This window comes from Lepidochelys kempii, chromosome 2 (genome assembly GCF_965140285.1).
Source record: "Lepidochelys kempii isolate rLepKem1 chromosome 2, rLepKem1.hap1, whole genome shotgun sequence".
In the NCBI taxonomy this organism is placed as follows: domain Eukaryota; kingdom Metazoa; phylum Chordata; order Testudines; family Cheloniidae; genus Lepidochelys; species Lepidochelys kempii.
The window spans coordinates 155,264,530-155,290,208 of NC_136381.1; the positions used below are offsets into that span (position 1 = coordinate 155,264,530).

Consider the following 25,679-nt stretch of genomic DNA (forward strand, 5'->3'; position numbering starts at 1 on the left):
GATACTGTAATGCATAATTAAAACAAGACCTAACTTTCTTCCCAATTTCATCTGTACACTTCCAAGTTAGTTTTTTAACTTCATGAACTGAAAGTGCTTTCTTATTCCTTGCACACAAAGTCCCTCCCTTCTGCGTGCCCGTGGTGATCTTTCCTATATTTCCATATTATCCTTTCTATTAATCTAGTCAAGTTGCTGCTGCTGCATTTTTGGTTGCCTCCTTCAAATACTTTTCACTCCATCAGGAGAGGGAGCTAATCCAAAGGACCAAGCAACAGCTGCAGTTCTTCTAGCATTTGCAGTGCTTGCAGAGCACGCGACAGCAGCTTCATCACCAGAATGAAAGGCCTGAAGGTCACCCTGAAGTCTGGATAATTGACACTCATTGACAACATGTGCCATTGACTGCTAGAGACCACACTGACAAAGTGGGTCATCGCACAGACCTCGTGTAGAGAATGGCTGCACATATTCCTTGGCCAGTGTTCAGCAGAGTCCATAGGTGATGTGGCAGGTCAAATCCTGAAGGTCGAACGGTTGGATCAGCAACAAGGAAACCATTCCAAATGGCTTTGGCTGACCACTTATTGTGCCATAGGGCTGCTGCTGACAGATTCCGATCTGACATTTGAGACCACAATGGATGTCTCAATGTAAATTGTGCTGTAGGGTGACTGAAGATGTCCATGTACAGTGGGAGAACTGGATTGGCATGTAGCTTTTCCATCAGTCCAGCTGCAGACTCTCTGCAACGAATGTGTGGAGGAGGTAGTTACTCACAACTGGTAGCCGTGGATACAGGGTGCCTGTGACGATGTGCATGGTCAAGTTCAATTTGACATCGACCAATTTAGTGTAAGGTGAATGACTCCATACAGGGGCACAGTATTTCACTGAGGAATAGCACGGTGCCAGAGCTATGCTCCATGTTGAACTGGCTAATTTGCTCATTAGATTATTTCCAGTCCTGATTTTGGCACCAGTCTTTTTTAGATGGTTGCAGTAAGTCAGAGCAGTCTGCTGTGACACCAAGGCAGACCAGTTTTCTGTTGAGGTTGCTTATGTTGTGGAGGTGAAAGCTGCACAACACTGTCTTGGTCACATTTGGTTGGAGATGCCAGCTGCTACAGTAGTCTGGCATCTTGGCCAGGTCAGTGTTCGTGATGTTCTCCAATTCAGTGAAACCTGCAGTATGTCATCCCTACTCTTCCCTACACAGCTATGGCTGCCAATTAAAAGGTCAGATCAAAACGTACAAGCTCCTCAGTACAGCCCTAAAAAAGCTGCAGTAATGTTTCTTTGGTTATAATTTCTATCCTTTTTACTATGCTTTCTGCACTCATTTAGGACAACAGTTACCACTTCCATACTTTTTCAAAAAGGAAACTTTGATACTCACTGAAGACACAGTTAAAAGGATAAGCCTCCTTATTTCCTCTCCAAAAGTCCATTTTGTCTATAACTTGTCCATACAGGTATCTAGCAATAACCATACAGCCTGAATTATTAAAACAACTTGAAATCTTTCAATTATTACAACCAGTGCGGGGAGGAAAAACTGGATCTCTGATGACAACTATCAGCTGACCCACAAGCAAACTATTTAAGCTTCCGAGAGGAGAGCTTGAGGGTAAAGTTTAAAAGAACCATAATCAGTTCATTTGTAGCTTGTGTTAAGAAATGCCTCAGACAAACCTGTACAATATTCGATAATGGAGTATAAAAGATATTAGTGGGAAGCAATAGGACATCTCATGGAAACCTAGGATGAAGCTAGCGATGGTTTTGCAGCACCACTAGGTCTTAATGCAGAAAATGAAAGCATCATAAAAGTGGGTGAGAAGTAAAGAAAATTACACTGTCTGCATTACAACACAGAATACAGTTTCCTCAAAGGCACTGAACAGAACGGATCTTTATAATTAGCTGTCCTAGTCCCTTTTTAATTCTGTATCTAAAATCTTTAATCTCATGTTAGGCTTGATAAAGCTTTGTCAATAGTTTATATTTTAGACATCTAGAGCCTGACTTTAAAAAAAAAAAACATAGGTCCTGTGCATTCATAACCCCTAATGATGTCAGTTGGATTTCGGCACCGCAGGGTGGGAGGGAGAGAAATCAGAACCTCAATATGATTATGAATTGAAAAGGGTTCACTTACTTTTTAAGTTTGTGATTTTTTTTATATTTGAACTTTACCCCAATACTGACATTGGATTTCACACAGGTTCCAATATTTCCTAGTTTGTTTTTGAAAATGAAAGGAAGGATGAATTTCTATTTTGGTGTGAGTCACCAATTGTCTTAAGATGGCTGGTGCTGACGTATGTGGGTTGTTCTAGGCCTCGTGATGATTTTAACTGTCTCATTCTTGGTGTTCTGTGTTTTCAGTTTTTACCAATTTTCACCATTACCAGGTGTTTTTTTTTTAATTATTATTATTAATAAAGTAGTGCAGTTTTTTCTGATTTACACCCAATTATCAATCCACTATTTTTTTTGGGTACTTACTTTGTTAAATACTAACACTTCACATGATTGTTGTGTCCTGCAGCTCTAAAATTGCATTATGGAATTGCTTTAACACACAGAACACAGTAGAAATCGGAAAAATTGAATGTTAATATCGCGCTAGGATTGGCTCACATGAAGACGCTACCCACCTATTTCTTTGCATCTGTTTAGTGTGGCGCTGAATTTAAACAATCACTCCTTCACAGATAAAAATAAGGTAAAGGGAAACATGGGGTGAAAACACAGATCTATGCCTGAATACCAACGAGAAAATCAGTGCTTAGAAATTTTCAAGAAAAGTAAAGCTGGGAGTGAAGAAGATGCATTGCGCTGCGAGTACTGCAGCATTGAGGGTCAGTGTTCATGCTGACAGAATAAAGGAGCATGTCAAAAGCAAGCAACACAAGAAGCTTGAAGAAGAAGGTGAGCTTTGGGATAAACAGTCAATATGAGGAGCTTTCACTGGGCTTTAATGAAAGGGAGAACAAAGCATGATTGTGTCAATGAATGTGTGTGTGCTCTTTGTTTTGCTGGACAATTACTGTTAATTGCAGATGGGCCTAGTGGTGACTGTCACAATACTGTCCAGCAGCAAAAGCTCTTTCTAATGCAGACATCCTCACTCATACGTATCTGAAAGAAAATGATGATGCTTTAATATGTAAACTGATGGCAATGTGGTCTCTAGTCTGATTTTTGATGCGTCTTCTGATGTGTGTGGACCATCTGATTGTTTTCAGTTTTTGATTTCAAAGCAAAATTGTTTTGTGCTGATGTGACATTCATTCCATCTACTGCCACCCATTTTGTCGACGCAGCAATAACTGACATGTTTGATACGTACCAACTAACTTGGGAAAACATGGCCACAACACACACAGATTCTGCTTCCTAGATGGTTAAGTTTGCATAGGAGATTGAACTCACTCAAAAACCGGAGCTGCAACGTATTACCTGTCCTGCTCATCTGATTAATGTTGCGCTGTCAGCAGCTATTGCTACAGAAGAAATGAAAGAGTTGAAATCTTGCCTCATTGGATTCAGGGCCGTTTTCAAGCATGAAAACAAGATGAAGGTTTTGTTTCCCACAGTGCAAGATGAGTGCAGAGCCGACTGCTGATTACCTACCCCTGTTGTGCCACATCGGTGGATGAGTTTGTACTTCGCTGCCGGTCATGTAAATAATGCGTCTCTAGATCATCCCAACTTTGATGGTTCTAAAGCAGAAACTCTGAAGAGACTGGCAAATAACCAGAATGACTGCCACATTCTGCATACCAATGTAATGTTCATTGTTGAAAACTTGGAAACATTGTGTGATAACTCCAGCGTTTTCTGTGTTTCTCAGACTACTGCCAACACATGTGCCCAAACAGAGGTTTACTGGATCCTGACAACCAAAATCTCAGCTGAACTGAACACAAAAGGTGAAGGAGAAACATATGATGAGAAAACTCAGCCATTTCTGGAAATCCTTCTGACCCCAGAACACAAGAAAACCAAAAAAGCGTTCAAAACGGTCAACTCAATGCTCAGTGAGAAATGGGAGATGCCTGTGACGCACAACCTGAACCCCAAAGTGTTTGGTGCAGAAGATTCTTTTTGGAATGTCATCCAGGTGTTGCACCCCTTCCTCAAGGTGAATTTTGCAGCAAACTATGACCAGAGCGTTTGAACCATTTGCCACTAACGATAAGATTTCAAATCTAAAAGGGGAGTTTACTGCTTACATGAACTTGCCTGACCCTGACAATGTGAAACTGGATGTGTGGGCTTTTTGGAACAGTCATCAAGACATACTTCCCAACTTCAGCAAAGTAGCACGGTGAGCTCTGAGTGTACCCCCGGGATTTATTGATGCAGAGTGCACATTTTCAAAATTGGATTACCTCCAAGACAGCAAGCGGCTCAATCTGAGTGAGGATACTTGGGAGAAAATTATGGAAGCATATGCAAACCAGAATACTTGGAAAACCTACTAGCTCATAGAGAGACAAAATATCCCTTTGTACATTAAAAAAAGTGTATACTGTAGTAAAATGTGTATATTACAAAAGGGTTTTTTTGTTTTTCTTTTCCCCCTCAATTTTTCTATTTTTTTATATTTTAACCCAATTTCACCCTGGTTTTAATGTTTGGAAAATAAACACTGCAAAATGCTCAGATTTTTTTTTTTTAACACAAATAAAAATTGAAAATGCAGAATGCTATTCTATACAATGTAATTCTGGTTGTATTTCCATATTTGTGTGCATTTTTACAATTTAAAAATAACATTGGTTAAGTTTTTCCACTAACAAGTGTTTGCATTTTCTTATTTAAGAGCACATTTTGAGTTCACAGTAGGAGAAACGTTTTGTTTAGGGCCCATCATTTTAATGCGTTCCAAAAAGAAATTCAGTATAGTCACTTCTAAAATGTACCCTAACTAGTTATAAAGTCTAAAATTAGAAGAACTGGCCATTTGTTCATATGTGAAGTAATGCATTTCTGTATTTTTCATGCAATGGAACTCTATTTTCAGTGAATATTCTTTCTAAATGGATTATAACATACAAAACCTTTTTTTTGGAAAAGGGTGATTAATATTAACCAGCCCTCAAAAATCTAGAGTTTTCACTGCAATCTACTAAAAATATTTAACAAATGCATAAAAATGCCTGGACAGTATATTCATCTCCATGACAATAATTTGTGCTCCAACTACATTTTTACTGTACTAAAAACAAACCCTATCCCCTTCCACAAAAAACAAAAAAACAAACCACATCCAGAACTAAATTGTTCAGTTTGTTTCCTAAAAACTCAAAATGAAGATTCTTCAGTGTTCTGTTCATCTGTTCCAGTTCAGCTGTTTTATCTTCTTAATTTATTTCTCTAGTTTCAATTAATGCTTTGACTAATGTTTCAATATTGATTTCTGGTGAAGGAAAAAAGAAAAAATCTTTAAATTATTCATTCATTTTTATGCAACTTTGCATAAATGCATATATCAGATACCACGTTAAAAATTAGAGATTTAGCTTTCCTAATTTCCTTAACTAACTTTCCTAATTCTAATATAGTCGAATAGTTTGCATTATCGGTCCGGCAAATTCACCAACATGATGATTGGCCCCAGTTATATATTAATTCAGTTCTGCCTTAAATGTTCTAGAAATACATTTCATAAAAACGAATATTTTTCTACTATTTAAAACAAACTGCAATTCATAATGCTTATTTGTGTAGATACCAAAGCAAAATAATGTGACAAATTACCATCTCAACAGCAGTCAGAATCAATATCAAACTGTCTGTTTAAATACTTTACTAGTAAAAAAATTATCCCCAAGTGTGTTTGACACACATTTTGCATGTCTCTCTACTATTATCGCCAATGCTAGATTTCCCCCAATCCAGTTATTTGTACTCAGTCTCTCTTTAGCAGCCACTCTTGTCTGAAGCAAACTGGCTGCTTTATGACAGGTTTCAGAGTAACAGCCGTGTTAGTCTGTATTCACAAAAAGAAAAGGAGTACTTGTGGCACCTTAGAGACTAACCAATTTATTTGAGCATAAGCTTTCGTGCATCCGATGAAGTGAGCTGTAGCTCATGAAAGCTTATGCTCAAATAAATTGGTTAGTCTCTAAGGTGCCACAAGTACTCCTTTTCTTTTTGGCTGCTTTATGAAATTTGAAACCTGGACAGCCAGACAGCCCAGACCAAAGCTCTCTTCCCCCACCCCCCAATGCACAGAATCATAGAAATCAGGGTTGGAAGGGAACTCAGGACATCATCTAGTCCAACGCCCTGTTCAAAGCAGGACCAATCCCCAACTAAAATTAGGTAGGATTCTCTCCCATTTCATAACATCACTTTCCCACAACCACATCACCAAAACAATTATATCAGTCCTCAGAAGAGTTAAATTGAGCTCCCTTCAGAGCAATATTAATGCCAATCTTGAGCTGCAAATGTGATGTTGAGGGAAGTCAACCCAAAAGCAACCCTCACAACTGAACAAGCCATGTCAGCCCTCTGCACAGTTTGAACCTTTGACTACTGCTTCGTAGCACTTCAAACTACAAACTAGATCAACAAGTCTTTACTAAGCTTAAAATCTTTACAATCTTACTTTGAAGTGCTGGATAATATGGAGTCAGCTGCTTGAGCATTCTGGTCATTGTAGGTACATCCTTTCCTCGAAGTCTATGCAGAATGTTGGGAGTAAGACCACTGGCATTTTCATCAAACATCTTATCTGACTCTCTGTCTTGTTGTTGGCAATCTCTGTATGAATTGTGGACAGAAGAGGAGGAACGAAATGAGGTCGAATCAGTCTTGAAATTTGATTTCTGGTATCTCAATTCTTCTGACCAACTAGAACCACCTCTTGATGAAGAAGTGGAATTTGCAGACCCACTCCTGTAGTAAGACGAACAGCCTTGTAAAGGATAGTTTGTTGAATATCCTCCAGATGAAGGATATGTAGCAGAGGAAGCAGAATAGGTTGATCTCTGGTCAGGTAAATTCCTTGTATTTGTAAATGCTCTTTGACTCTTCCAGTTTGTACCTCCAACACCATAAGCCATTTTGTTATCAGGTGCAGTAGTTTTGTTTCCTTGGGCACTATTAGACTTGTATTCTGTTGAATACCCACTTCCTGAATATGTGAAGTAGGGAGAGGTGCCTCCAACTGAAGTGGACTGGGAGGATACAGAAGCAGATTGGTTGAATTGCTTCAGCCATTCATTGATTCCAGTAGCAAAGCCTCCCGTCTGAAGGGCAAATGAATTACTGAGTGCAGCCATTGTTGCAGAATCATTAGGTCTTAGTCCATATGAGGATGATCCATCACCTGGTTGGTAACTGTATGAACTGGCAGTGGTGAATGAAGGGTTTGCATCTAATTGTGATGTAAATTGTGCCTGTTCAGGTCTTTGAGACGAAAAATCTTGATTCCAGTTAGTATTTCCTGAAAAGAAACATGCAGGTAAACTTAAATAAAATGACAGAAAGGCCAGCAGCAGAAGTTGGTCAAACTTAACTAAGCCCATGGCGGGGAGGGTGGGTGGTAATCTGGAAGTTTACCCCCTTTGTATTTTAGGATAGTATTTAAATTATTAAAAACCACTTATGTGTCTCACCACCTACTGGGTGGGCAAAATGTTAAACCACCACCATCAGTTGCCTTTTCACCAGGTTTGTAATAAAATGTTAATAAAATTAATGAAGGAAAGTGGGTGAATGATTCTGACTCAAAAATAGTTAAATCACTTAAGTCACAAATATTTGAATTAAACACACTACCTTCACAGGAGAGAGAAGCATTTTCCTTAGCTGTTCTCTGAAAGTAGTTCTCGGTTGTGCCCCAGTACCTAATTACTTGGCCTGGTCCACACACCATTTCTGTACAGGTATAACTATCCAGTTAGGTTTGTGGGTTTGTTATATCAGTACAACCCCAATGTGGACACCGTTCTATCCGTATAAGGGTGTCTGAAATTGTACAGGTTACTCCCCTCTTCCCTTTTGATATTATTCACCTTTATTCTGGTATAACTTAATCCATGCTAGGGTTTTCTACCACTTCAACTATTCCAGTACACTTAAAGCAGTAACATTTATATGTGTAGGCAAGCCCTTGCACAGAATGACTGAAGACAGCAATAGTTACAGACACAAGAGTACAATGTGTCAAAAGAATGTTTTTAAAATTTAAAGACCGTTTTAATAGTATACTCATGTACGAGTCTGAACACTAAGGGTAGCATGAATGTACCACCAATGGATAGACAGCATATACTAATGAAGTTTCTGACATTTCCTACAAAGAAGTTTAGTTCTAGATAAGGAATCTAGGTGGCAAAGATTCCCAAACAGGTAACAGCCAGCGAGTCCAAAAACAAACAAAAAAACAAAAAGACGCAAATCCATGAAAATAAGCTGTGACTGTGTGCCTCACCAACTAATAGTATTGTGCTCAAATGAAGGATAACACAAATGTTAAAGTGCCTGAAAAACAGTTATAATCTGAAGACACTGAAGGTAAAAAAAAAAAAAAAAAGTATCTGCCTCTCAGCCACCACGTTTAGAATGTATGTCCAAGATGAACCTCAGAAGGGAGTAGATGAAACTAACACAGCACTTTGTCAGGTTTACTTTTCTCATGTCACTTTAGGCCAGTTTAGAAACTGGAATGCCAAAAATATTTAACGCAATTATTATGGAGATTTTCAGTGCTCAGCCTTTCTATTGTTTGCAGAATCTGCTTTCTCAGTGAGGTCTACATACTTGGGGACTGGATTTCCAAAAGTGCTTAGGGCTGGCCTCATTGTTCCCACTGAAGTCAGTGGTAAAACTCCAAGAGTTGTTAACATCTGTTTTAACTCAAATTACTAACATTCTGATAAAGAGGAGGTCTTTGTCTTAGAAATATCAGGAATGTCACTGTTCTTTTGAAGGGGAGGCTGTTGCATTTAAAATGGAAAAAAACGAAGGAAGGAATTTTACAAAAGTAAAACCTTTACAACATAATGAATAAAATATTGATACAAGCCTGATTTAAAATATTTTTTGCAGCTCATCTTTGAGAATTTTCTTCTTGGCTTTAAGCAATATCCTGTTTACACAGAGCTTTTGAGAATCTGCTAAAATTCTAACTTTTCTCCAATTTCTATTAACCTTCTCACTTTGCCTATTTAACCAAAATGCTTCAAGTTTCAAATCTATTTTTTTCTAGCTAATTATATGCATCAGACATTGAAATTTTGCTGCTTTATTCACTTCATGTATAGAATCACAGAACTGGAAGGGACCTCAAGAGGTCTTTTAGTCCAGTCCCCCGTGTGACACTGTATGGAATCTCGGGGACAGTTTAGGATATTATGAATACCAATATTGTAAAATTGCCATGAGTTATGCCAGATATGCCGGGTAAGGTTATCTGCAAAAATGTTATAACTTGCCAGGTATGATAATCTCGTTTATGTGTTTATATCACCTTTGTATTGTAAATTATATGTATGGTACGTCTGTAGTTCCAAACTTGTGCTATGCATCTGGGTAACACATCCAGACAGATTGGTATTAGCACTGCCTACCCTGTTTGACAGCACATTAAGGGACATCAGCAATACAACTGACAGAAGGCAAGGTATATGAATCAGCAAGGCATGCAGGGACATGCTTAAGAAGAGAACTCTAAGAGGCCTTTCAAAGTCATGTGCTCTCTGCTATGAATGTGTTCGAAATAAAGGAAGTACCTGACATATGGCAAAAAGACTATAAAAGGCAGCTGCATCTTCTCCATTTTGTCTTCAGTTCTGCTTCTTGTCCTCAGTCCTGCTTCTTACCCCTGGAGTAACCTTCCTACAAACTTCTGAAGCTCTGAACAAAGGACTGAATGACCCATCCAAGTTGTGGATGTGTCCAGCGGGACTTTCAAGCCAGCAAACTCACTAATACTGCTAGGGACTGGATGGACTTTAAAGTCATTGTATGTGAGTGTTTTACCATTTAACATCTCTCTTTTTCTTTTTTCTTTATAATAAACCTTTAGCTTTAAGCACTAAAGGATTGGCTAGTATTTTGGGTAAGATCCAAACCTACACTGACCTGGCAATGTGGCTGACCCTTTGGGGTCAGAAGAACATTTTGTATATGTGAGCAGAGTTTTTTAAGTAACTTCTCACTGTACTGGACCTAGGTGCTGACTGGGAGCCAGAAAACTGGAATGCAATAAGGGGGCTGCGAGATTCCTTTTTTGCTTCTTGATAACTAGTGTGGGGGGTCAGAAGCACAGTTTGTGACTGGTTGGGGAGTTTAACTTCAATGTTACCCACCAGTCTCGGGAGTACCTGTTCTCCCTTTTGCAGCCTGCCCTGACCTTGGCATTTCCAGTGAGGGCTGCCCCAGGCACACGGGTCAGACCCTGCACTCAAGGCAGGACTAAGTATTATCTAGACCATCCCTGCCAGGTGTTTGTCTAACCTGTTTGAAAATCTCCACTGACGGAGATTCCACAACCTCTCTAGGAAATTTCAGTGCTTAACCACCCAGACAGTTAAGAAGTTTTTTCTAATGTCCAACCTAAACTGCCCTTGCTGAAATTCAAGCCCACTGCTTCTTACCCTATCCTCAGAGGTTAATGAGAACAATTTTTCTTCCTCCTCCTTGTAACAAACTTTTATGTATTTGAAAATTGTTATGTCCCCTCTCAGTCTTCTCTTTTCCAGACTTAACAAACCCAATTTTTCAATCTTCCTTCACAGGTCATGTTTTCTAGACCTTTAATGATTTCTGTTGGTTTTCTCCGGACTTTCTCCAATTTGTCCACATCTTTTCTGAAATGTGGTGCCCAGAACTGGACACAATACTCCAGTTAAGGCCTAATGAGCACGGAGTAGAGCGGAAGAATTATTTCTTGTGTATTGCCTATAACACTCCTGCTTGCAGCCCAGAATGATGTATTCTTTATTTGCAATGTTACACTGTTGACTCTTATTTAGTTTGTGATCCATTATGACCCCCAGATCCTTTTCCACAGTACTCCTTCCTAGGCAGTCATTTTATATGTGTGCAACTGATTGTTCCTGCCTAAGTGAAGTATTTTGCATTTGTCCTTATTGAATTTCATCCTATGTACTGCAGACCATTTCTCCAGATCATTTTGAATTTTAACCCTATCCTCCAAAGCACTTGCAACCCCTCCCAGCTTCGTAGCATCCGCAACATTTGTAAGTGTACTCTATATGCCATTATCTAAATAATTGATGACGATATTAAACAGAACTCGACCCAAATCCAGTCCCTGAGGGACCCCATTTGATGCATCCTTCCAGCTTGACTGTGAACCACTGATAACTACTCTCTGGGAAGAGTTTTCCAACCAGCTATGCACCTACCTTATAGCAGCTCCATCTAAACTGTATTTCCCTAGTTTGTTTATGAGAAGGTCATATGAGACAGTATCAAAAGACTTACTAAAGTCAAGATATACCACACCTACCACTTCCCCCCATCCACAAGACTTGTTAGTCTGTTAAAGAAAGCTATTAGGTTGGTTTGACATGATTTGTTCTTGACAAATCTATGCTGACTGTTACTTATCACTTTATTATCTGTTAGGTATCTGCAAACAGATTGCTTAATTATTTGCTCCATTATTTTTCGGGGTACTGAAGTTAAGATGACTGGTCTGTAATTTCCAAGGTTGTCTTTATTCCCTCTTTTATAGATTAGGACTATAATTTTCCCCTTTTCCAGTCCTCTGGAATCTCTCCCATCTTCCATGACTTTTCGAAGATAATTGCTAATGGCTCAGATGTCTCCTAAGTCAGCTCCTTAAGTAGTCTAAGATGTATTTCATCAGGTGCTGGTGACTTGAAAACATCTAACTTGTCTAAGTAATTTCTAACTTGTTCTTTCCCTATTTTAGCCTCTGATCCTACTTCATTTTCACTGGCATTCACTAAGTTAGATATCCAATTGTTAAACTTTTTAGTGAAAACTGAAACAAAAAAAAATCATTTGGCACTTCTGCCATTTCCACATTTTCTATTATTCCCCCTCCCCCACCCATTGAGTAACGGGCCTACCTTGTCTGGTCTTCCTCTTGCTTCTGATGTATTTGTAAAATGTTTTCTTGTTACCCTTTATGTCTCTAGCTAGTTATCACATTTTGTGCCTTTGCCTTTCTAATTTTTGTCCCTACATACTTGTGTTATTTGTTTCTTTTCATCCTTCGTAATTTGATCTAGTTTCCATGTTTTATAGGATTCTTTTTGGAGTTTTAGATCACTGAAGATCTCCTGGTTAAGCCAGGGTGGCCTCTTGCCATGCTTCCTATCTTTCCTATGCAGTGGGATAGTTTGCTTTTATGCCATGGAATCAGCTATATCTTTCTTCAAACCCAGAATTCCCTTTACAAATCAGACTGTTCTTCAGGTGGACGTGCAGGTTGGTACAGCACCACTCCACTTGTATTTGTTTGATGTAGTGGCTGACCCATACGTAATTTCTTTTTTTTGCCAAAATGGTTTAATAATACTTTAGAGCAGGTCACAAGCTGGGAGGCATGCATCTTACTCTGTGCCCTTAGTGGTTCCAGACGATTTATTTCTGCTCACTGGAAAATATGGCAGACCAACCCCTCACTGAAGAAACCCTCTCATCAAAGCCAGAAGATGACAGCTCTAGCACCGCCTGTTAATCTCAGCTACTCTGGCACCACCCAATGAGATGGGCAGGTCCTCAGGTGGTCAGTACCAGAATCAGGAAGGATTTAACAGATTAAAACCCCAAACTCCTTGAACTGAACCAGACAACAAATGGAAATCACAGAGCACTTCTAAAGCACAGCATTCTAGTGGCAGAGTAGCATGACTGGGCAGAAGTTTAAGTCCTCAAATATCATGTTCTGTGAATTCAAATCCACTTTCTAAATAATATTTCGGCAAAGACACCCTGCAAAGTACCTGAATTGCCTTTGTAATTTTCATAAGACTTATAGGGTTTTTGGATGTTTTTTCCTGCTGAAAGCTCATCCTGAGATATTGACATCAATGGCCTCAGGCTGCTGGCATAATTGACCTAGGGGAAAAAAAATAGCACACCTCATGGTATTTGTTCTAAAAATTTACATTTCATTTCCAACATTTCAAAAATAGCAACTTTTCCCATAGCATGCCAATAAATGTTCACTGGCAATGGTATTTTTAAGCAATGAATCCTATGTTTTGCTGTGCTGCTCAAGTTTGCTCCCTATTTTTCTCCCAACTATCAATGTGAGGAACAATGACTTCCTCCCATTTGACCTGGGTTTTGAATTAGCCATTAATCTGAGTAAAATCAACCTCAAATACACAAGTTAGGCCTTTGAGCTTTCTCTCTCTCATGCATACACACCCACGCCTTATGATACCTGTTTATCAAAATGTGCCGAGTGCTAACAAAATGAAAGCCAACCAACCATACTTACCATTTGGCTAGTATTAATACATTCTAGTTTTGACAGTGCTCATGTTTTTTTCCTTGAAAGACTTCAGTGATTATTTTCCTTATTCCCCTCTTCCTTCTCCAGTTACTGTACAGGTTTTCAAAACTTTGTTATATTTTAAAATAATATTCATGGCAATGTCATGGGTGAACATTTGAATTTCATGGGATATGCATGGCTGCTGAGTCCCCCCAGAACCAAACTGCTTCGATTTTTCCAACAGTGAGGAGGCTGTTCGGGGGAGGGGGGGAAAGGGGGAGCAGGCCAGTCCCAAGCCTGTGGGGAAAGCAGAGATGGTGGGCAGGTCCTAATCCAAGGAAACGAGGGGTGGCAGGCAGGCAGCATGTCTCACCACACGGTGCTAACTGATCTGACCCAGCCCAGCATGAGGCAAGGATCAGAGCCTGGCTCACTCTGCATGCAGCTCCAGGCCAGGCTACTGCATAGTGATTAGGAGCCTCAGTGTGGCCCACACACCAGTGGCCCCTGCAGGTCCCGGGAAAAAACTGAAGCTCCAGCTGGTGAGAAACTGAGACCAGGATCCATCCACTCTATCCTCCTGCCAGGGCAGGGCCCTTCACACACCTGCTCCTGTTCCAAGCAATGGCCGCACAGCTAAGACGTTGGTTACGGTGGAGGGATGGATCCTGGTCTCAGGTCCTGCAGTGTCTCCCTCGGGACTGCAGGAGCCATGGTGTGTAGGCAGGCCAGGCTCCCAACCACTGCGTTGCCAGAGCCAGCCCTTCTTCCCCCCTCCCAACAGCCAGACAGGAAGCAGCAACCTTGGCGGGAGCCAGACAGCATGAACTGGGCCAGACCATCTGGAGCCATATAATGAGACACATCCCCACCCCAGCCAATCCCCTCCCATGCAGAATAGGACCAACCCACCACCTCCCTGCCCCCCTCCAGAATGGGACCAGTCTGCTAACCCGCCACGAGCAGCCGTGGTCTCAATAGGGAGAAAGCAGGGATGCATGCTTCTGCCTCTCTGCTGTTGAAAGTCACAATACAAGGCTAATTTCACAAGTTCCATGAAACCATGATTTTCACTGATCCCTATATATAAGCAGATAGAAACAGAAGAGCAACCAGCCTAGACGTCTCTACTACAGTCTGCTGATATATGAGAAGAAGCAGAAGCTGTCCTCATGGCTCAAAGCCTCAAGCAGGAACAGAACTACATGCCACCAATGAGAACTGCCCACATGTCCAGGGGAGAAAAGAATGAAGTAATGTCACTTGGGGGGAAAATACCAATACTTATATCTTGGATATATACGTAGCAGGAAAGCAGTGTGGTGGGAGAACAATTAGGCAACATGTAAGCATGTGCAGAAGGAGGTAAAGGAGGCCAACTGCAGAGAAGCACATGCAGAGGGGAGAAAAACAGGACAAAATGGGACATGGAAAAGAAATTAAAGGGAAAAAACAATGCAATTAACTTCTCAACACCAAGCACACTTATACTAAAAGACAGCTACTTATATTTATTTTCTAATTTCTGTGCCAATTGCCATAATTGTTGCAGGGACGTTACATTATTATGAATGGGAGGAGTGGGTAAACAAATGGGAAAACCCTTGCAACAGAACACGACAATATAGAACTAGTCATCGAAGTAGACAGATTACTTACAGCTGCTTTCTTTTTACAAAAGGTCTTCAAAGCTTCTGTCAGATCTTGTGTAATACTAACTACCAGAGTTGCTTCTGTGTCTGAGGTGACCCGAAAAGTTTCCTGTCAAATTAAAAATAAGCACACATTCAAAAAGGTTAATTAAGTTGCAAACAATAATTAAAGAATACTTATCTCAAATACTCAACCGGACTTCCCCAAGGAGATCATAAGTTTTGGGAAACAAATAGATGGATTCAAATGAAGTTCTATGACCAACTCGAGCAAAAAATTAAGGAAATGAGATTTATACAAGCAGCTAGAAGAAAAGGAGTACTTGTGGCACCTTAGAGACTAACTAATTTATTTGAGCATAAGCTTTCGTGAGCTACAGCTCACTTCATCGGATGCATACTGTGGAAACTGCAGAAGACATTATATACACAGAGACCATGAAACAATACCTCCTCCCACCCCACTCTCCTGCTGGTAATAGCCCATCCAAAGTGACCACTCTCTTTACAATGTGTATGATAATCAAGGTGGGCCATTTCCAGCACAAATACAAGTTTTCTCACCCCCCCCCCTTTTTTCAAAAACCACACACACAAACTCACTCTCCTGCTGGTAATAGCCCATCCAAAGTGACCACTCTCCTTACAATGTGTATGAAAATCAAGGTGGGCCATTTCCAGCAGGAGAGTGAGTTTGTGTGTGTATGGGGGTGGGGGGTGAGAAAACCTGGATTTGTGCTAGAAATGGCCCACCTTGATTATCATACACATTGTAAGGAGAGTGATCACTTTGGATGGGCTATTACCAGCAGGAGAGTGAGTTTGGGGGGGGGGGGGTGCGGAGGGTGAGAAAACCTGGATTTGTGCTGGAAATGGCCCAACCTGATTATCATACACATTGTAAGGAGAGTGATCACTTTAGATAAGCTATTACCAGCAGGAGAGTGGGGTGGGAGGAGGTATTGTTTCATGGTCTCTGTGCATATAATGTCTTCTGCAGTTTCCACAGTATGCATCCGATGAAGTGTGCTGTAGCTCACGAAAGCTTATGCTCAAATAAATTGGTTAGTCTCTGAGGTGCCACAAGTACTCCTTTTCTTTTTGTGAATACAGACTAACACGGCTGTTACTCTGAAACCTGTCATCATACAAGCAGCTGAAAGCCCTGGCCAGTGGATGGTGTAATTTGTGAAGTTGTGTGTATAGAAAAGCAAAAAAAGGGTTGAGAACTTACAAACTGGATGCTAACAGGCCTCAAATCCCAGTGATGGCTGAACCAGATGATAATCTAAATAAAGAGGGTTCTCATCCACACTGGTAGCTGTTTCCACTGCCTCAGACATTTTAGCATTCAGATTGAGATTCCTGGAATCTTGTTATATAGATGGGGCAAAATGGCATAAAAGAGTGGGAGAGCAGCCAGAGAGCACCACAGTAAAAACCAAAAAGGCAGGATGAAGCAGGTGTTTGAGCTTCTCTCCAAATTTTTTTTAAAGAAAATAGTTAAGTAACCTTTTCTTCTCAGAGCTTCAAAATACAGACTAGACACTTACCTAAACAAATTACAAGCCATAATTAATCATGAACATTCTCCTTGCAAAGCATTTTAGACATTAAACATTATTAAAAACTACTACAGCAGCTAATGTTAAAATCTCTACTACAAAAAGCAGAGATATCAGGCTCTATTTCTTTGAACCCTGAAGCAGTTCAAATTCAAGTTCTAGTGTATGATGTTCTGGGCAACAGCAAGCAGCAAAGGATTTATTTATACTGCAGCTGCCCAATCTTTAAGATTTGGTGAAATAAGATGTGAAGAAATATGACTTGAAAAGTAGGAATTACTGATCAAGTTTATTCATACTCTTCCCAGTGATTCATGCAAGATTTGTTCTTTCTGCAGTGGTGCAAATCCAGTATTAAAACGTAGCAAAATCCTGGCAAAAGCACGTTTTGTACATACCAAGTACTCTAGGGCTTTCTGCTTTCGAACTGGATCATTCTGTAGGGGGGGAAAAACCACCACAAGGACTGATTACAGTGTTTATATATATTCTTCTGCAAAACATCATAAAATATAACAACCAAATGCTTGAGGGAAGAAAGTTTTTACAGCAATTATAATCTTAGGTCCTTATTGCTTGTATATACAACAGCAGCAATATTTCCATTTTGGACTACGTAAATTTCAAAATTAAGACAGACTTCAGTTCCCAAGATATAGAGTTCCTGAAAATCCTCTTCACTTTCAGCAATTACCTTTCTGTTCTCACGTTGACCATAAGAGAACAGGTCTTTTACTGTTAAATATTTAATATTTTATTTCAAATGTTACAGCTATTGATAAATTGATATTCTTAAGGTGAATTGCTAATAGGATTTACTTTACTCTTAACATATATCATATAAGGATAATCAAAGCACCTTACAAAAAAAATAAAAAATTAGCACCTGTGAGGGATAGAAGTAATTATGCCTATTTTATAGTCGGAAGTGAGGTTGAGAGGCTTGTGCATGGTCAGTGTGTCAGTGGATGAATTAGGACTCCGGGCCTCTACTCTGAACATCCAATTGCACAAGTTTAACTAAAGGTACATATACCAAAGCAAGATACAGTTATATGAGACTGTTCTAAAACAATATAAATGTTTCCATAAAAGAGTTTGCATTAGGGTTGCCAACTTTCTGATTGCACAAAACAGAACACACTTCCCCCATCCTCTTCCCTGAGGCCCCACCCCTATCCCAAGGCCCCTCCCCAACTCACTCCATCCCCTGCTCTCACCCACTCTAGCTCATTTTCACTGGACTGAGCCAGGGGGTTGGGGTGTGGGTGCTGGGGGCGAGCCAGAGCTGAGGGGTTTGTGGTGAGGGCTCTGGCTGGGTGTACAGCCTTTGGGCTGGGGCTGAGGATGAGGGGCTCAGTGTGTAGGAGGGGGCTCTGGGCTGGGGCAGGAGGTTAGGGTGCGGGGGGATGAGGACTCCAGCTGAAGGTGTGGGCTCTGAGGTGGGATGGGGGATGAGGGGTTTGGGGTGCAAGAGGGGGCTCTGGGCTGGGTCCGAGGGGTTTGGAGTGCAGGAGGGGGTGCGGGGTACAGGCTCTGGGAGGGAGTTTGGGTGCAGGAGGGGGCTCAGGCTTGGGACACGCAGTTGGTGTGCAGGCTCTGGGAGGGAGCTGGGGTGTGGGAGTGGACTCAGGGCTGGTGGAGGAGGTTCGGGGTGCGGTGCAGGCTCTGGGCAGCACTTACCTGAGGCAGTTCCTGGAAGCAGTGACATGTCCTCTGGCTCCTAGGCGCAGGGGCGGCCATGAAGGCTCCGTGCACTGCCCTAGCCCGCAGACACCACCCCTGCAGCTTCCACTGACCGTGATCTCAGCCAACGGGAGCTGCGGAGCCAGTGCTCGGGGTGAGGACAGTGCGCGAAGCCTCCGTGGCTGCCCCTGAGCACAGGGGCCGCAGGGACACACCAGCCGCTTCCAGGAGACACACGGAGCCAGGGCAGGCAGCGAGCCTGTCTTAGTCCCGCTGCACCTTCGACTGGACTTTTAATGGCCCCGTCAGTGGTGCTGACTGGAGCCACCAGGGTCCCTTTTTGACTGGGCGCCTGACAACCGTCGTTTGTATGGGTTTAACTAGATCAGTTTTTTAAATGTACAAGAAAGCTGCAACTGAAGAGAAGTCTAGTGGTGAATCCAAAGCTTAACAAGTGATACCAAGCCATGATGGAGAGGGAAGATGTCATATTCAAGTGTGGAATTTCTTATAATGTGTGAATATCTTTCTCCTGGAGTCAATTTCTTCCCTGATGAGACACTGTGCCTTGATAGCTCTCATGGCACCGGCAGTTCTTCTTCGAGTAGAGTCCCTAGTGGTGCTCCTCTGTAGGTGTGTATGTGCCCCCGCGCCTCAAATCGGAGATTTTTGGTAGCAGTGTCCAGTTGACCCCGCCCACGTGCCCTCCCTCGAGGCTATTTAGCACTGCACGGTTGAACCCCCCCTCACTTCCTTCTCAACCGCCTTTGGCCTCAGACAGAATGAACAGTTGTCCCTTCCTTATCTGTGTCATTAGCATAAGTAGTGTTTGTTTTGTTACCTTTGTTCTCCTTAAAAGGAGTTAGGCTAGTGTTTATTTTATTTTATTCCTTTGCGTTAAAAAGAAAGAGAAAAAAAAAAAAAGAACTTCAGTTTCGTGCCCTGTCTGGGGGCATTCCCCCCCAGCATCTAGTAGACTTTTTTTAACTGAAAATAAAAAATTAAGTAAAGACAAGGTTCTCCAGCATTCCTCCCTGCTAGAGGATGACAACCACCTGCCCAGGGGCATGCCTGGTGCTCTCTGCTCCAAGCGGTGCCTCTCCTGCCAGGAGTCAGTTCCTGTAATGGCCAGACACTCTCGCTGTGCCTGGAAAAGCCTCACAGAAGTGCTTTACCTGCCACAGCTAAAACGGCAGCCTCACAGGAGCTGAGAGCTGAAGTTAAAACTCCTCCCTATGGAGAAAACACTTCAGTCTGTAGGGGACTCTGGTGGGTGCTGACCCGGGATCATCCCCAGAGCCTTCACTTCAAAAGGGGTCGAGTTGTGAAGAGGAAGAGGAGGAGGAGGAGAAGAAGAGGGAGGGTGAGGGGGAAGCCACCAGCAGACTCCCCCTGGAAAGGCTCATAAAAAGAACTCCTCCGACCAACTGGCCAGCCAGAGGGGTTCCCCAGTGCGGCCATCTCGGCACCAATCCAAACACATGCATTCCTAGTAGCTGGCCAGCCGGTGGGGCTCCCCAGAGCAGCCACCTCGGTAGGAGGACACTAGCAGCTCTGAAGCATGGCACTGATAAGGGGCTGCCTGCTGTGAGCTCTGCTGTGGCACCGTGGGCGCCATCCACACTGCAGCTCTGAAGCAGGCACCTGAGAAGGGGTCTCCTGCTGTGAGCTCTGTTGCAGCACCGTCCCCCCAGCACCGTCCCCAAGGGGCTTCCGTAGTCAGGCTCTCAGGAAACGGTACCGCCCCCTAAGGAAAGGGGACAATTACTGAATCATCTCTAAAACAGCGCCTCAGAGAAACCCTTTGGTACCACGTGCAACAAAACTCCCATCTAGGAAGTGTTCTGCACCTTCCCAACCATCGACACTGACAACATGTTACAGACACTCCTCTGTGGTACCACCTGAGCCCATGGTAACACACGTGCTCTGGTACTCTGGAGACCTGTGGCCTCAGTACCCAGGGAGAGAGAATTACAGTACCATCTCTAAAATAGTGGTGCCAACAAACTTTCTGTACTGGGCACAACAAAACTCTCATTTAGGGAGTGCTGTGCCCAATTATCAGTACTGACAACATACCAGGGACACTCCTCTTTGGTACCAGATGAACCCATGGTACTGCATGAGCTCTGGTACCCTGGAGACCTGATGATTGGGGAAGAACTGCAATCCCCATTACCTGGTACCAGGACCCCGGTATCGAGCACATCCCAGCACCCAGAATCACTCTTGGCACTGGGCTGTATGTATACTGCCAATACCCCAGTCAGCGCCACCCTTACCCACTGAAGAATCTGACACTGGCCAGGAGGAGATCATTTCCCTGGCCCTCATTGTGGCCCACTGTCACACTACAAGAGTCCACCCCAATTTCATCAATCGTGGTGTGGGCCCCCTGAGGTAAGCCCACTGCCCATGCCCCCCTTCCTCCCTCACCCCCCCCCCCCAAGGTCATATTGTAATTCTTGGGCAACGTACAAACATGTCACGACCATCCCTGGTGTGTCTCAGGGCGAGTCCACCAGATGGGACAGCCTGGCTGTCCAGAGCACCTGAGTCAGCACAGGAGGAAGCTTTTTCAGAACAGGAAGAAGAACCTGAAGAGGAAGCTCCCCCTCCAGCACACTTCTCCTCATCTCTCCCAGATAAGGCTGTGCTGCCCACCCCTCATCACTAGGTGAAGATTTTAAGAACTTTCTGGACCATACCAAGAGGGTGGCAGATGAGCTGCAGATTCCCCTACTGGAGGTGGCAGATACACAGTTGGTGGAAATTCTGCATACCACCTTCTCATCTAGAATTGTCCTCCCAAATAATGAGGCAATTCTAGATCCTACTAAAGTCATCTGGCAGACACCAGCTTCCATCGGACCATCCAGCAACAGAGTGGTAAAAACCCAAACCAACCAACCAAACAAAAACAAAAAAACCCTACATCTCTACCCAAAGAGGCAGACTTTGTTTTCAACATCTGCAATCCAATTCCATCATAGTGGAGGTGGTTAATGCACGAAGCAAGCAACATGATGTCAAGTCAACTCCATACGATCAGGCTTGGCAAGATGGCATATTCATCGACAACATTACTGTTTAGAGTAATAAATTACCAGACTGTCATGGCCAAATACAATTTTATTAATTATGGGAAACCCCATCTGTTTCTGGAACATTACCGGAAACACAAAAAGAACAGATTCAAACCATTCTTAGAGATGGTCAGTTAATAGCCAGACTGTTACCAGAGACAGCACTGAATGTAGCTGTTACAGCTGCCCGCCCAGTCTCCATGACAGTGGTACTGAAGCGGGCTGTGTTGTGGTTGGGTTATTTTGGCTACACCTCTCCAGACTGCCCAAAGAGCTACAGACTTCCAGTTTGAAGGGCCCAACTCTTTGAGGAGAAGACAGATTTTCTCTCCACATCCTGAAGGATTCTTGGATCATGTTACACTTCTTAGGAATCTACACTGTGGGACAGAAGAGAAGATATACCTCTCAACCACACCACAGGTCACAATCTTCTCAATACCCACCATCTCAGTGCTGTCATGAGCCACAGTGTAAGAGGACCAGGGCTTAAAGTGGGAACAGGCTGCACCTCAGTCCGTGACCTCTCCAACTGTCTCTTATAAGCACTTTTGATGAGCTGGTCGAGTGCCTGAACAATGATACCTTACAGCATCATCTGTCATCTATACACCTGTCATGCCACTCAGAAGTCACCTTACCCTACTTCACAGCAGTTAGGACCAGCTCTAAACTAAGGAGATTGATTTCTAGCCCTGAGCCTACAGGGTGCCTACTTCCATATCTCAATACACCCATTGTACAGGAGATTTCCTACTGCTTACCTTTGGGGCAGGATCACTACCAGTATAGACTGCTCCACACAGGGTATTCTCCAAGCTTCTCTTCATTGTGGCAGCATACTAACCCCGGTACAGTGACTAGACTTTATCAGCAAACGGCCTTCCACAGAAATGACCTTCCACATCACTCTTTTGGGGCTAAGGGCTGTCAGGAGTGCCTGTGCACACTTTCTGCCTTTCATCGAAAACAACACACAAAGGTCAGGATGGAATTAATGTGACCTATATGTTTGTATAAACTGCCAAGGAGCTGCCAAATCTCCCTCCCTCTACAAGAGGGCACTCAAACTTTAGAATTGATGCACCCATCACAATGTGCTCATCTCAGCTGTCTATATACCAGGGATACAGAACATCACAGCCGACAACAACAGTTAGAATCATAGAATATCAGGGTTGGAAGGGACCCCAGAAGGTCATCTAGTCCAACCCCCTGCTCAAAGCAGGACCAATCCCCAACTAAATCATCCCAGCCAGGGCTTTGTCAAGCCTGACCTTAAAAACCTCTAAGGAAGGAGATTCTACCACCTCCCTAGGTAACGCATTCCAGTGTTTCACCACCCTCTTAGTGAAAAAGTTTTTCCTAATATCCAATCTAAACCTCCCCCACTGCAACTTGAGACCATTACTCCTCGTTCTGTCATCTGCTACCATTGAGAACAGTCTAGAGCCATCCTCTTTGGAACCCCCTTTCAGGTAGTTGAAAGCAGCTATCAAATCCCCCCTCATTCTTCTCTTCTGCAGGCTAAACAATCCCAGCTCCCTCAGCCTCTCCTCATAAGTCATGTGTTCTAGACCCCTAATCATTGCCAATTTCTCATGACAATGAGTGTGTACTGAATTCAGAGGTGGTTATATCCACCCTTTGGGGAACCCTGCCTATGGATCTCTTTGTTACTTAACGGAACAAGAAAGGTCCTTGTTACTGCTCCAGGGCTGGTCTGGGGAAACATTCACTGGCAGCTGCCCTCATCTTCCCACGGGACAGGGCCCACTTGTATGTCTTTCCCCAGTTTCCTACTCTAAGATTCTGTTGAAAATTCAACGAGACAAAGCGAGAGTTATTCTAATTGCCCCTCTTGACCATGACAAGTCTGGATCCCTTACCTGACACAGATGGCAATGCCCTCCTGTTTCTCTTCAGCCCATCCCTCACCCGCTCTCTCAAATCAATGGGCTGACCCTTTACCCCAACCTTTGGGTCCTCCACCTCTAGGCTTGGCTCCTTCTTAGTTCCAAGGCTTAGAGGCAGAATGCTCTGACAAGCTGAAAGATGTGTTGCAACACAACCACTCAACATACTATCTACAAGTTTGTGTCATTTCAAACAAACAGACCCAACCTCATCTTTCCTCCCTCTGATTTTGCACTACATTTTAAACTTTCACTCAGCTCCCTTAAGGTTCATCTCGCGGTGAAATCAGCTTCCCACTTGGTGTTTGCTCACCCACTAATGCATAGATTCTTTAAGGGCATTGGGAATCTCTTCCCGTATGTGACACTACTCACTTCAGCTTGGGACTTTAACCTAGTTCTCAGGGCTTTGATTAGACCTCCCTGAGAGTCCAGGGCAACTTGTTCTCTCTTACACCTATCCATGAAAACAGCATTACTAATTGCCACACCATCAGCTAGGTACATAGGAGAAAAAGCGACCCTGATGGCACATCCATCGTTCACGGCCCTTTTTTTTTTTTTTTTTAAGGCAATAACTCTAAGGCCATATCCCAAGTTTCTCCCTACGTTCTCTGCACTTTCCATATGAATCAACAAATCCATCTCCCTGTTTTTTCCCAAAACCACATTGTGACAACTGGGAGATGATTATGCATATGCTAGATATTAGAAGGACATTAGCATTCTACTTGGACAGGACTAAGGACTTCAAGAAATCCCCTAAATTCTTCCTTTTGTCCACAGAAAGATCCAAAAGCTCTCTGATATCGGCTCAAAGACCATCCAAATGGGTCTCTAGTTGCATTAATCACTTATCAAGGGCGCAACTTGCTTCTGTCCAGAGTCATACCCACTCCACGAGGTCAGTTTCTACCTCAATCACATTCCGTAGGGATACCCCTATCTCAGCAATCTATAGAGCAACGACTTGGGGCTCTGCCCATACTTTCACAGAACATTATGCGATCACTGAAGATTTGGCTGCTGACACCATCTTCGACTCCACAGTACTTTCTGAGGTAAAAGATTCCACTCCGAAGTCCCAGCCTCCAGTGGTGGGTACTGCTCGGGAGTCACCTACAGCGGCACACCGATACGGACACTACTCGAAGAAAAAGAGGAAGTTACTCACCTTGTGCAGTAACGATGGTTCTTCAAGATGTGTGTCCCTATGGGTGCTCCACAACCCACCCTCCTTCCCTCTACTTCGGAGTTCTCTATAGGGCTCTGTGGTAGAGAAGGAAGTGCGGGGGGTTCGCCTGAGCAGTGCTAAATAGCCGGGAGGTAGGGCACATGCGCGGGGTCAATGGGATGCTGCTACCAAAAATCTCCGATTAGAGGCGCGGGGTCACATATACACCTACAGTGGAGCACCCATAGGGACACACATCTCAAAGAACCATCGCTACTGCACAAGGTGAGTAACTTCCTCATATCCATGCCAATGAAATAGGCCACAACTAAGAGAGCCAAAAGTATCAAGACAACTGGTTGGCCTGAGACAACACCCAGTGCCAAATTCCAGAAGAATCATAGTTCTTACAGCAATGGTTCTCGAACAAAGGTACACCTACCCATGGGTGTACGCAGAGGTCTTCCAGGGGATACATCAACTCATCTAGATATTTGCCTAGTTTTACAACAGGCTACATAAAAAGCCTAGTAAAGTCAGTACAAACTAAAATTTCATACACACAAAATAGGAAAGTAAGTGTGTTCTCAGTGTGTTGTGCCACTTTTGTATTTTTATGTCTGATTTTGTAAGCAAGCAGTTTTTAAGCGAGGTGAAACTTTGGATACGCAAGATAACAGTCTCCTGAAAGGAGTACAGTAGTATCGAAAGTTTGAGAACCACTGATTTACAACATATGGTGTGTCAAAGCTTTGATATTAAGATCAAGATAAGGCTGACAAAGCTGTTGGTGGCTAGTGCTTTTCAGGGCAGCATCAATATATATTAATTATTTGTATTATTGTAGCAACTAGGAGCCATGGTCATGAACCAAGACCATATTGTGCTAGGGTACATCTTTGAGAAAAATCTAAGAATTTTTTTATTGTCCTTTTGCTAACCCAAGATTTAACAAGTTATTGAGTATAGAAGGTCTTTGATTTAAAGAAGGAGGGAATAGTGAGGAAGCAGACTGACTGACTTTTGGCTTGGGGTACAGAGACAAAGCTTCCTACAAAAAAACTGATTAATATCCTTTTAGCTTCCTCCAAAGAGTGGTAAGCATCCCTTACCAACATGAAGA

At 42.8% G+C, this 25,679-nt stretch overlaps 1 protein-coding gene across 1 annotated transcript in view; it reads right to left on the bottom strand.

Annotated features, from left to right (window-relative positions):
* Positions 1-689: 689 nt before the first annotated feature.
* LOC140907180 (uncharacterized) overlaps positions 690-25,679 on the bottom strand; it is a 67,001-nt gene continuing 42,011 nt past the window's right edge. Inside the window, exons 13-17 of the mRNA XM_073332520.1 lie at positions 17,090-17,128; positions 15,134-15,235; positions 12,975-13,089; positions 6,632-7,471; positions 690-5,434 (exon numbers count right to left, since the gene is read on the bottom strand). Coding sequence (XP_073188621.1) covers positions 5,379-5,434; positions 6,632-7,471; positions 12,975-13,089; positions 15,134-15,235; positions 17,090-17,128 — 1,152 coding nt within the window. The 3' untranslated portion in view covers positions 690-5,378. The remainder of the gene's footprint in view (positions 5,435-6,631; positions 7,472-12,974; positions 13,090-15,133; positions 15,236-17,089; positions 17,129-25,679) is intronic.